The following is a 12,356-nucleotide window of genomic DNA, read 5'->3' as shown; positions in this document are numbered from 1 at the left end:
GATTCGATCATGAAATTGGAGTAATGAGATAATATAGTTATTGCTATTCTATGAGATCAAGACGTGGATTCGATCATAGAATCAGAACAATTGTTATTGCCATTCCATGGGACCAGTCGTGGATTCGACCATGGAATAGGAGCAATTGTATATTATTCTGGGAATTCAATAGTGAATATCACGGCAGAATTAATCTTAATTAGGAATAATTAACTTTGTTACTCTACACTAGCAGAGCAAGCTGTCTAGGAGCATTAATTATCCCGATATGAGCTTGTCGGTAAGTCATATCCTTTATATAGTCAGGGTAAACTTGTTGTTTGTACCTGAAGACGTTATCGCTTTATACTAGCAGAGCAAGCTGTCTAGGAGCCGTCCATCTCGTGATACTATATAGAAATAATCACTGAAAGTATTAAGTATTCATGAGATATGTCGTTGTCCAGTCGTGAGGCTACATATCTACATGTACTCTGAGAGAAGGTACTCCCCGTTGAGAATTCGATGAGAGACCCGTGTCTCGATACTCACGTCTGATTGCTGAATCAGAGCTTCGTATAATTATGAGTTTATGATTTTAGCCTTTGTCGAAAATCCACCATCTACAATTATCAAACTAGCGAATAAATTTGATACGAAATTTGTGTATGAGGGTTTTTGGGAGGTTGAATCTCAATTTCTGAAGCTTCGATACTGGGAACGGGATTTCAAGCCTGAACAACAGAAATCTTCAAGTGCTTTTGTATGGATGTTATTTCCTGGTCTTAGTATTGAGTATTGGAAAGAAGATATTCTTATGTCCATGGGTAGAGCAATTGGTAGATCAATTCAGATTGATACTACAACATTGAAAAGAGAAATTGGATATTATGCTAGTATTTTAGTGGAAGTTGATCTCTCAATTGAAATTCCAAATAAAGTTGTGGTGGAATCAATGTATTGTAAATTTGAGCAAGAAATTAGAGTATCCAATCTACTTAAATTTTGTAGTAAATGCAAGATTGTGGGTCATTTGGTAACTGAATGCAGAGTAGCAAGAAAAGAACAAAATCAAGGTGCTAAACTGAATAAACCAAATGGAGGTACACTCCCAAAAAAGTTACAATGCAAAACTCAGGTGGCTTTGATATATGTTTTCCTTCTGGTAATGAAAATTTGGAGTCAAATTGTGATGTAGAAGTAGTGGATGCAATAGTTCCTCCTATTATGAATGTTACTCCACCAATTGATAAGGGGAAAGGATTTACTGGTCTTCTGGAATCACCTAAGGAGTTTCCTTCTTTATCTGTGGGTAAAATTATTGATATGGGTGCAAGTGTGCAGGCATTACATTCAGTTGTTGAAATTCCTTCTAGTGTAACAGTTGTAGAGCTAATAGCAGAACCAGTGCCCAACAATGTCTCAACTGAGATACTAACTGCTCAAGTTTTATCAACAATAAACACTGAAGCAACAAATACAGATATCTGGAAGGAGGTAACTGGTACCAATACAAATTTCAGAAAAGTGAATACTTCAAATTCAGGTAAAGGTTTTGTCTCTCCAAGTAAATTTCAAGCACTAATTGAGGTAGCTGAAAAACAAGATCATATTTTTTCTAAAGTGATCAGTAAACCTGTTAAAGGGAAAAATGCTAAAGGTGTTCCTAATGTCATAACTAGAAAGCAAGCTAGTACTTTAGTTAAATCAAATGTTAGTATGGGAGGTACAAGTACTTCTTAAATAACTCAATCTCAATGAAAGTACTTTACTGGAATATCATAGGCTTGAAAAGAATTCAAGCCAAAGATAAACTGAGAAAATTAGTTAAAAATTTTAGTCCTTCTTTATTGTGGGTAGCTGAACCTAAAATAAAAGTATCTGGTGGTGGAATTAAGAGTTTGAATTTAGTTGGGATGAGTAAAATGATCATACATAATTCTAGTGATACTGCAAAGAGTAATATATGGCTTTTTTGGAATTCTTCTTTATCTAAACCAGTAGTGATTTCATCTTCAAGTCAAGATATTACTGTTAAAGTGGGTGATGTTATGGTTACTGAGATTCATGCAACAAGCATTACTGTGGACAAAAGAGACTTATGGGAAGAGCTGATAGAAATTAGTCAAATGAACTATCCATGGATGATAATTGGGGATTTTAATGTTGTGATGAGTTATGATGAAAAATTTGGAGGTAGAAGACCACTCAGAGTATCAATGCAGGATTTTAGAGACTGTATAGAGTCTTGCAATTTAATTCAATCCACAAGAACTGGAATCAAATTTTCTTGGTGCAATAATAGAGTTGGTAAAAAGATAATTTTATGTGATCTTGATAAAGCATTCTATAACCTTAAATGGTTGGAAAAATATGATGGTTGGTCATACAAAGTAGGTGTAAGAGGAACATCTAATCATGGTCCCCTATTTGGTTCTGTTGTGAATACTTGTAAGCCCGTGAATGCCCCTTTTAGGTATCAACATATTCGGACTTCTCATCCTGGATTTCTTGAAGTGATCAACAATGCATGGAATGAAGTAAGTTCAGGTAATCCAGCTTTTTGTTTTATGAATAAACTAAAGAGATTAAAAAAAATATTGAAAAAGTGGAATTGGGAGGTTTTTTGAGATCTCAGAGTCAAAGTAAAGAATACAGAAGATGAGGTACTTGCAGCTTCTCTGTTATCAGATGCAGATCCTGAAAATGTTGAGCTATTAAACAAACTGGTAACAGCAAGGGGGAGACATGAAATTGCTTCTCAGCAATATAATGAATTAATGAGGGCTAAGTCAAGAGTGAAATGGATAAAGGAGGGTGGTGCTAATACAACATTCTTTCATGCAACTATTAAATTAAAGCAGGTAAGACCACCCTTACTCAATCTGTACTAGGAACCATAGCTAGCCATCATATGTTTGTTTTCCCCATGCCTAAAACTGTCACAAACAAGATGGATGCAGTGCAGAGAAATATTTTTTGGAACAAAAGAAATGGTGAAAGAGGTATAAACATCAAAAAATGGAATCATATTGCCTATCCCAAAGAACTAGGTGGCCTTAACATTAGGCAGTCTGCTATCCTAAATCAAGCTCTTCTTGCTAAATTATCCTGGAGAGTGATAGAAAACCCTGATGCTCCTTGGGTCATTCTTCTAAGTCATAAATACTTCAATGGTTTTAATCCCATAACCTGTGAACTTTCTAGGCATGGCTCTTGGGTGTGGAAAGGCATTTGTGATGACTTAGACATCCTAAAGAAATTTTATTGCTGGCAGATTGGTGATGGGAATGACATCTCTATATGGAAGGACAAGTGGATTCCTAGCATGAATGTCCCCCTAAATCCAACTTTGTTTCTTCTAACAATAGAAAAATCTCCCATCTGATTAATCATGAAACACAAAGTTGGAGGAAAGACATTTTAGAAGCTCTTTTTGATAATGACACTATCAGGGCTATACAAGATATAAGAATACCAATCTCTGGTAATGATATCATAAGATGGAAACCAGAAGCCAATGGGGAATTCACCGTGAAAAGTGATTATAGGGCCATTTTAGATAATGCTCAGCCTAGACCCCAAGACAGTGAGGAAATTGTGTGGAAAGATCTGTGGAAAACCAATCTCCCCATTAAGGTGCAACACTTTCTTTGGAAAATGCTTCACAGGTGTCTACCTACTAGGGACAAACTTTCTAGACATACTAATCACCTTGCTACCCATTGTCCCCTTTGTAGAAATCATGATGAGAATCTTCAACATTTGTTCTTAGATTGCACTGTCTTCACTTCTATCTTAGGAATTATTGATGCTAATTGTTTACAGGTGCTTCAAGGTAAAGATGTTCATCAATGGCTAAAGTTTTGGTTTGACAAAGAAACCCAAAACAGACCCACTAATGTAATTCAGTTCAAAACTATTTGCTTTACAATGTGGCAGATTTGGAAAACACGATGTTGTGTTGTGTTTGATAATCTGCAGGTGAATATAAATGATGTTGTTATGGGTATACAGACTCATCTAGATGATTGGAAAATAATTCAAGGGGTCTCTACCGTGGTTAGGAATGTTCATACTCCTGTGATCAATTCAAAAGTCTTGAAAAGACCAGAATTACATGAAACTAAAATCAACTTTGATGCTGCTTTCTGTAAGTTTAATAAACACACAAGAATATGCCTGATCCATCGAGATTTTGCAGGTGCAAGCAATGGAGATAGGGGATGTTGTACGAGAGCCTTAGACCCAGAGCAAGCTGAAGCTTTGTCAGCCTTTGAAGCTATTCGGTGGGCGAAAGATAAGGATGTTACAAAGCTTTACCTAGAGGGAGATATCCAGAGAGTGGTGAAAGCAATTAATGGATACAAAGGAGTAGTGAATTGGACAAATGCAGGTATAATAAGAGATTCGATTTTTCTTCTAAACAGTTTTAGCTCATGGACATGTACTTTTGTTCATCGTAAGGGAAATAATGTCGCAGACACTATTGCGAAAAAAACATTATCTTTTTCTAGTTCTCAAGATTGGCAACATAATCTGCCAGCTTGGTTAAATACAACTATTGCAGCTGGTGAGGCTTTGTTGGTTTCAAACTCTTAACTTTAAATAAAATGTTCTTTCTTTCGTATTAAAAAAAAAAGTATCAGTCCCATAAACATAGACCATATCTTTTTAGGATTGCCAATGGATTTAAGTCGGCCCAAAAAATAACTTGGAGAATAATTTCATATTCTCATAATTGGTGTTGCGGAGATAAGTAAAATCTATCGCCAATAAAAAATACACCATGATGCGTGTAGGAAAGAAAAAGCATCATCTCTCGTAATCGTTGGTAAACGAAGAAAGAAATAAAATTAATGCGTGATCAAGTGATTAATATAACAATATAAGAAAATATAGCTTCAGAAAAAACAAAACATAAGAAACGGAAAGGAAAAGAAACACTTAACTTTACTGTGTTATAGTGACAAGTTCCCTTCCATGGTCTCTCATGCGCAACGTTTGAGACAAGGGTGATCGTGTGATTCAATTAAATCTACAAAAGAACAAAATACGAGTTAGCAATGTAGTATGAATCAAACGGAACCATTATCTCTATTAAATCAATATAATAACAAAGGTTAACAGGGTGTTAGTCCTCAAGGAAGTTAGGGGAGTTGGGTGTAGTTGTGTTTTTTCCCGTTAGTCGTGAGGGAGTTCGAGGGAGTCTCTCAAAATCCCCGTTAATCGTGGGAGAGTTTAGAAGAGTCTCCCAAACTCCCTAAAAAACCCCGTTAGTCGTGGGGGAGTTTGAAAGAAACTCTTAAACTCCCTGTTAGTGGTAAAAATTAGAATGATAGGGAGTTTGTTTTATTTGGGGAGTTCTAGGAAGTTTATAGTGTATTTTTGCCTCACTCCAAATCTCTCAAAAAAGTAGAGATTTTGGGAGAGTCTCTCAAACTCCCTACACTCAATACACCAAATTCTCTCAAACTCCCCATACTCTCTTACACTCCCTCAAAATCCCCAAGATTCAAAATATATTAAAAAACTCCCTCCAACTCACTCGTGGACTAACCCCCTGTAAGAAATTCTCCATAGGGTTCGTATCCTTTATGAGAAAAAAATAAAACTTCTCTGACCGTAAGATTTTCTTTTTTTTAACTTTGAGATGATCAACGTAGATCGGTGTAGAGCGTACTGATAACGTCTTGTGAAATAGAAGACAGAGAACAAGAGACACAAAGTAGAGAAGAAGAATGAGAGATAAATCTTAATAATGTGTGTAGAATACAAAAGTTTAAGACTCTATTTATAGAGTTTAGATACTTGGTTCCCAAGTAATATGGTTCCACTAAAGTGGGCATCTATACGTAAACTTCCGTTTATAACATGAACATCTATGCGAGAATCATATTTCGAGAGTTTTAACAATACAAGCTTAACTTGAAATTTCTTATTTTTAAATCTATTAGAAGTCATACGACATAGTCTCAATAGATATAATGGTAAGATAATGAGTAAATAGAATGGTTCAGTCTTCACATACCCGATACAGAAGTTCTTCAAATGTCTTCGTCGATCTTCAATCTTCGAGCGTGATGTCTGATACTCAATTACTAAATTCTAACCTAGTCGGAGACTTGACCTAGTAGACTGGAAATCAAGAAATAGTTTTGATCATCTAACAGTGAAAACAAGCTTAAGATAAAAAAAAACTTGTGGGTTCAACCGAGGATTTCTCTAACAGTTTGAAACTTCTTTATATATTTCGTCTTCCCCACGACCTTAATGAATGAGTACGGAAAGAAATATTAAAGCAGTATAAAATATATTTTTCTCATTTTTCTCCCTTTTCATTTTTTAAAACTAATGTGGTCGTAGAAGAAGAATTTTATCATTTAATTCTCCACAACTTGTATTGTCTCGATATCATAAACTTCAAAAATTTACATCTTTTGATTTTCTTCGCTTTTGTACTCAGTCTTCAACTTGGATATAGAATTATGTTCTTCCTCTTGTTGCTTGTAACCTTGAACGTCTTTAACTTTCTTCAAATTTGCGATGCTCCACTTGTTGATCATGATGGTGTTATATGCACTGTTGTTTTTGAAAGAGATAAAATGGTGCTAACTGCAAATCAAACTACAAAAACGAGTTTTTTTCGCAATTCTGATGTCACCCTCATGATTGATAGAATTAACACTCAAGAAATCACAAAGCGCTGAAGGGTGCGAGGTTGAGTAGCTCATCATTCTTCCGGAATTAGCTTAGATGTAATATTCAGAATGGAAAATATGTTGAAGGTTTGTTGCCTCACTCTTATTTTTAAGAGTAATCTTCGCTAATGATTGATCAACATCTCTAATATCGTCTTCCTTATGCATCTAGTTTGCCACTGGCATGGTTTAGGTCCAATTTTCCGATTACTCGCTCAACAAATAAGAATCCAAAATGTCGTTCTATAGTACGTCTAAGTACAATTATTTCGGTAAAAACCATGTATATAAACTTAGCTAAAAGTATACCACCTAATCCCAAAATATATAAAATTGGAAATTCATGCAAATATGAAAATTTTCACCTAAAAAATGAATAATTAAGACCTTCATATGCTTAACCAATTCCTCGCATTTACAATGTTCTCGATGTAAATTGTATCATCCTATGTAAAATCAAGGTGTAAGATTCCTAAAATGATATGAAAACAAATATAATAAGATCAAAGATACTAAACCACTGTGTTGCCTCTTATGCAATGCTTAATGTCATCATCCCAACTCTTTACTTATAAGATTCACTCCTTATATACCAACAATTTGAAAATTTGGGGATCCACTCATAGATTTATCTGCACTAAAAATACCACATTCAAACAGATATTAGTATAAGAAGTAGAAATGAAGCTATCACCCAATAGAAGGTGTGAAATGACATATGAATTTAAAATTTAAAATTTATACAAATCAGGAGATTTCTTATTGAGTTCTCAAAGGTGCGGGAAATTTATATGATCTCCTAAATTCATATCATTTCCGCAATCAAGCATACTACTAATAAATTATTTTGTATACATAACTGATCAATTTCATGCCTCAAAAAAATAAATAAAAGTTTCTCTTGAAGGGCTAAGAAGAAGGTTATTATTGGGTCCCATTCCAATAGAAGGGCGTCACCTAATAGGACAAAGTCGGGTCACCCATAAGTAATTTGAAAAACCCCTTATCTAAAATATTTTGTAATGACTAAACAATCCTTATTTAGTTAATTTTAATTTAATTAGATAAAAATTAAATTAATGAATTTTGTTGTGTACTTGGTGAATTCTGGGACAGTTTTTGTGGGAAGAAAAACTGGTGGTAAAATAAACTTCTACGGTTGGAAATAATCCAAACCTGAACGTAAAATCACTTCTACGGTTGGAAATAATCCAAACCTGGACGTAAAATCACTTCTACGGTTGGAATTAAAAGAAAACTATACATAAAATCAGTTACTACAGTTGGAATTAAAAGGAACCTAGACGTAAAAGGAGCTTCTACTGTTGGAATTAATTCAAACCTGGACGTAAAACTATATGCAAATAAAATTCTACGGTTGGAATTAATCCAAACCTGGACGTAAAATCATTTTTACGGTTGGAAGTAATTCAAACCTGGACGTAAAATCATTTTTACGGTTGGAATTTAAAGAAAACTGGACGTAAAATCGGATTCTACAGTTGGAATTAAAAGAAACCTGGACGTAAAATGAGCTTCTACGGTTGGAACTAATCCAAACCTGGACGTAAAACTACATGCAAATAAAATTCTACGGTTGGAATTAATCCAAACCTGGACGTGAAATCACTTCTACGGTTTTTAAGTTTGTATTTTAGTTAAAGGGTAATCTAAACATTTTGTATATGTGTTAGGATATCCCATAACCACTTTTTTTGGACATTGAGAATCCAAATGAAACCCCTCTGTTGGAGTGTGACGTCCCAATAATAGCCTTCAAGAAGAATAAGAGACATGGCAAGAAGTAAATCTACTTCTTGTTGAAATATGATAATTGCATTATAGGGTAGTGTACTCTTCCTAGTCGTGTACCTGAATAAGCTTTACACTTATGACTCAACCATAGGATCCACGCCCACGGTCACAATTTTCTTCTCTTTGTTCTCTCCTCATAAAGCAAAATAGGAGAGGCCTAGATCTTCAAAGACATGCAATAATGGGATAGAAAAGGGTCCGGGCCTCACACCAGTACCAATCTTGGTGAAGAAAGTAGTTAGGCGTGGGTTAAATTCTGCGGGTTCCACAAACTCATTCTCAATGTATAAAGTGTTACTACCTAGATTTAATGTGAGTCGTCATCAATTTATACATCCATTTCTACCTGTAGCGTTGAAAAGTTAAATCTTGTTTGACAGTTTGTTATAGAGTACAGTTAGTAGTTTTTGCTTCAGTACTATTAGTACTTAGTAATAATATTTTCTCCATAGTCTTCCTTCATTCGTTCTTCAGGAAATTTCATACATTTTTCTTGATCTGCCAGAAAGTTCCATACGTTTGTAGTTTGCTGCATATACTTACAATCTAAAGGCAGAATGGAGATGAAGAAGCAAAGCATCTCAGAGTTTCGAGAAAGAATGGACAAAACATTAGCATGTAACGATCTTGTAAACGAAGAGTCTATCAAAAAGCTAGTTGTAAAACAGTTCTCTCATTCACCATCAAAATCTGCCGAGAAAATTCATGGTTAGTTGATAACATAACCGGATTGATCTGTTCTGTTATCGTTTTTTTGGTTGGTGAATGTAAATCTTAATTACACGTCGTAAATTTCTAACTGTGTAATGATGATATTTTCTATACAGATGGTAACAATGAATACGTAATCGAAAAGAGGTCTAAACAAGTAATGAACTTTCTTGACCAACTGAGGAGTGCTTCGGGAGATCATCATAATAAGCCTGGGGGTTGGAAGGTTTGTCAGATGATACCAATACTAAAAGCTCAAACTATCTTGGTCTAGAATATCTGATTTTTTTTCTTAATAGGTTAAGGAAGATCATGATGAGTATCGAATCATGTATCGAGGAGAACCCAAAGGATCTCCCTTTCATACATTACTTGCGGAAGGATATGCAGATGCACCTATGGATGTCTGTAAGTTAGAGAACTCAAAAATGTGCCACATAATTGCAGCATATAACTCTGTAATTCATGGATAGTGAAGTGGTTTTTAATCTAGCTTATGTCTTTGTAGGTTTATGTGCTGCATGGGAGGCAGCTCTCTATGAGAAATGGTAAGATACAAATTTGGCGCATGCATAGATGTGCACCTATTCTTTACCTACAAACAATCCAGAACTTGAATGTCAGAGTCGTATGACTTATGTCAATCCCCTAAAACATGCAGGTGGCCTAAAGTCGCAGTTCCAAAATTCAGAATCATGGAAACTAGAGCGCTGCAAAAGATTCGAATTGGAGAACATCTTTCCCTCGTCAGGTTCGTCTTAATAACATGAGTATACAAATTTGAAACCTTAATTTTTCCCTTGAATTTTCATTCGAAAATGTTAATTTTGCTACTCAATGTCCGTAAAAAAGGATGAAGGTTACATGGCCATTAGCAGCTAGAGAAGTTATTGTTCACTATATGGAAATTGAATATCTTGAAGGTGATCTGATTATTGGACTCCTAAACACTGTAAGTACACTATACCCATGTCGGCCAGGAATTGCAGTAACTTTCTGAAGATAGGATATATTTTGTTCTTAGTTATTCTAGTAGGATAAATGCCCACAAATGTATCAGTTACAACTAAAGGAAGCATGCATCTGGAAAGTCATACATGGTGTTTTCACCTTAAAAAGAACATTACAGAATTTACTGTCTATAATACAATTGTTATTTTCTGCAAAAAAAAAAAGAAAAAGAAAAGGAAGAACAACAACAACTCAGTTGACAGACCGAGACTCATACTAGAACTGGTAAATGAGATTTGGTTGGGAACTTCAATTTCAGGTGCCTGACATAGATAAAGCTACCAAAGAAACTCATGGATTCAGCAGCGAAGGGGTACCAGAAGCAAAGGATATTGTTTGAATGGATTTCGTTGGCGGCACTGTAATGAAGAAATTGTCCACAAATAAAACCTACTTTCGGTGAGTTTACGAGACTCTTTATCTGTGGGAAAACTCACAAGAATTAAGGTTTGAAAAGCTTGCAAAATGAACACATCTACAACTTTAACAATGCAAAATTTTAGCTCTATATACGTACGTATTAACTGGTTGTTTTGGTGGAGGAATTGTTAGGACAATAGTGAAAATGGATTTAAAGCTAGACTTGGTTCCTGCGTGGCTTATAAATTTCATTGCAAGGCAACTTCTTGGCGGTTCTTGCAAGCTCTATCAAAAGGTTCCATTTTTGACACCAACATTTCATTTATATTCATTCAATCAATCCAGTATGTTAGATTGTTAATTAGCATCTAACTTGGAGGAAATTCAACAGACACACCTGATTTTGCAACTGCTTTTTAAAAGAGGACAAAATAAAGCCTACACCCCACCTTGTTATTATAGTGACAGACATTTTGATCGTTACCCAGTGTATCCTTCAATCTTTTCCAGGAACCAGAATAAGAACTGGGAAGACCGGAACTGGCAAATTAGTGCCATTTGATGCCAAAAACCTACTTTACTAAACAAGGACACTTCAGTGTGATTCATGTCTTTCAGCTATGTGGCTTATATAATCTATTATGAAAACCCTTGATATTTCAGACAGTTGCCTCTGTGGCCAAAGGAGACAGAGACTTCGAAGAAGCCCTGAAGGGTTCATTATATGTTCGAATACGTGAAGGTCTTTCAGGCAAAAAGTCGAAGAACATTTCAGAAAATAGAAATGGAGAATCAACAGTGGCCCTATCAGCAGAGCTACATGAAATTGAGGAAGAAAAGATTGAACAGAATTCCACAGAAGACAAAGTAGGTGCTCCAGAACCAGTTACGCCGGGCTTCAAAGGGAAAGAAGAACAAGAGAATGAACCATATTCAGAAGGGAACAAGAAAGATGCAACTGTGCCAGATAATCTAGGCTTGCAAGGAAATGGAGAAGTACACACTGAATGAGAACCATTTAAGAATGTGAAAAATGGCTCTGGTGGGATGCAGAATTCTGAAATTAAGTTGCACTGACTAAGGCAGTAGAGGATCAGTTGAATAAGGCACACTCCGTTACTCAGGTACAAGAGTGTCTAACATCTGAAAGTGTTTTCTGAAATGGTAATTTTCAAGAAATTTGATTAGTTATTGACATTTGGGGAAATACAAAAAAAAAAAAGAACTTCTACATATGTTGGTTGCGTATCATAATATGTACTCCGTCTTGTTAATGAATTATCTTTCTTATTATCCAGAAAATAAACTAAAAAGAGGCTTGTGTTACAAATTTTCTCTCTTTATTGTGACTTCTGAACGTCCTGACTTAAAAAAAAACAAAACTAGACATAAAAACCCAAGGTGGCCAAACTTGTGGTACAAAAAATCCAACCATATTATTTTTAATAAATAAAAACCATTTGATTAAAAAGTGGCACAAAAACCCCATGTCAAATAATAATGAGTAAATTTAGTTTTTATTATTTTTAAAAAATCCAAACATACCCTCTTTATCTTCATTTCTTCTTCTTCTTCTCTCTTTTCTTTTTTCTTTTTTCTTCCGCCTCATTCTCCCCACCACCGCCAGCAACAAATAGCTCCGTGAAAACCAGAAGCAACACCTCCGTTACCACCATGAGCAACACCTTTGTCTCCTCCGTCTCCTCCACGAACAGATCCGTCTCTTTTTCTTTTATTTTTATGTTCATATCTATCACCTCCTCTTCGTTCCGCACCACC

General features: G+C 35.3%; 1 protein-coding gene across 3 annotated transcripts; it reads left to right on the top strand.

Moving 5' to 3' along the window:
- Positions 1–8,974: 8,974 nt before the first annotated feature.
- On the top strand, positions 8,975–11,867 carry LOC113314108. 3 transcript variants are annotated; one of them, XM_026562872.1, is made up of 9 exons: positions 8,975–9,203; positions 9,323–9,432; positions 9,506–9,614; positions 9,715–9,754; positions 9,868–9,957; positions 10,059–10,158; positions 10,477–10,616; positions 10,770–10,872; positions 11,088–11,865. In XM_026562872.1, the coding sequence occupies exons 1-7, from the start codon at positions 9,053–9,055 to the stop codon at positions 10,555–10,557; spliced, it is 681 nt and encodes a 226-aa protein (XP_026418657.1). In that variant the 5' UTR covers positions 8,975–9,052; the 3' UTR covers positions 10,558–10,616; positions 10,770–10,872; positions 11,088–11,865. The 3 variants fall into 3 exon arrangements, with proteins under 3 accessions (XP_026418657.1, XP_026418658.1, XP_026418656.1); XM_026562873.1 differs by having other exon boundaries at positions 11,241–11,863; XM_026562871.1 differs by having other exon boundaries at positions 10,770–11,867.
- The last annotated feature ends 489 nt before the right edge of the window (positions 11,868–12,356 follow it).

Source organism: Papaver somniferum, chromosome 9 (genome assembly GCF_003573695.1).
Source record: "Papaver somniferum cultivar HN1 chromosome 9, ASM357369v1, whole genome shotgun sequence".
In the NCBI taxonomy this organism is placed as follows: domain Eukaryota; kingdom Viridiplantae; phylum Streptophyta; class Magnoliopsida; order Ranunculales; family Papaveraceae; genus Papaver; species Papaver somniferum.
The sequence above is the reverse complement of the archived record's forward strand: the minus strand, read 5'-3'. Positions and strand labels throughout refer to the sequence as shown.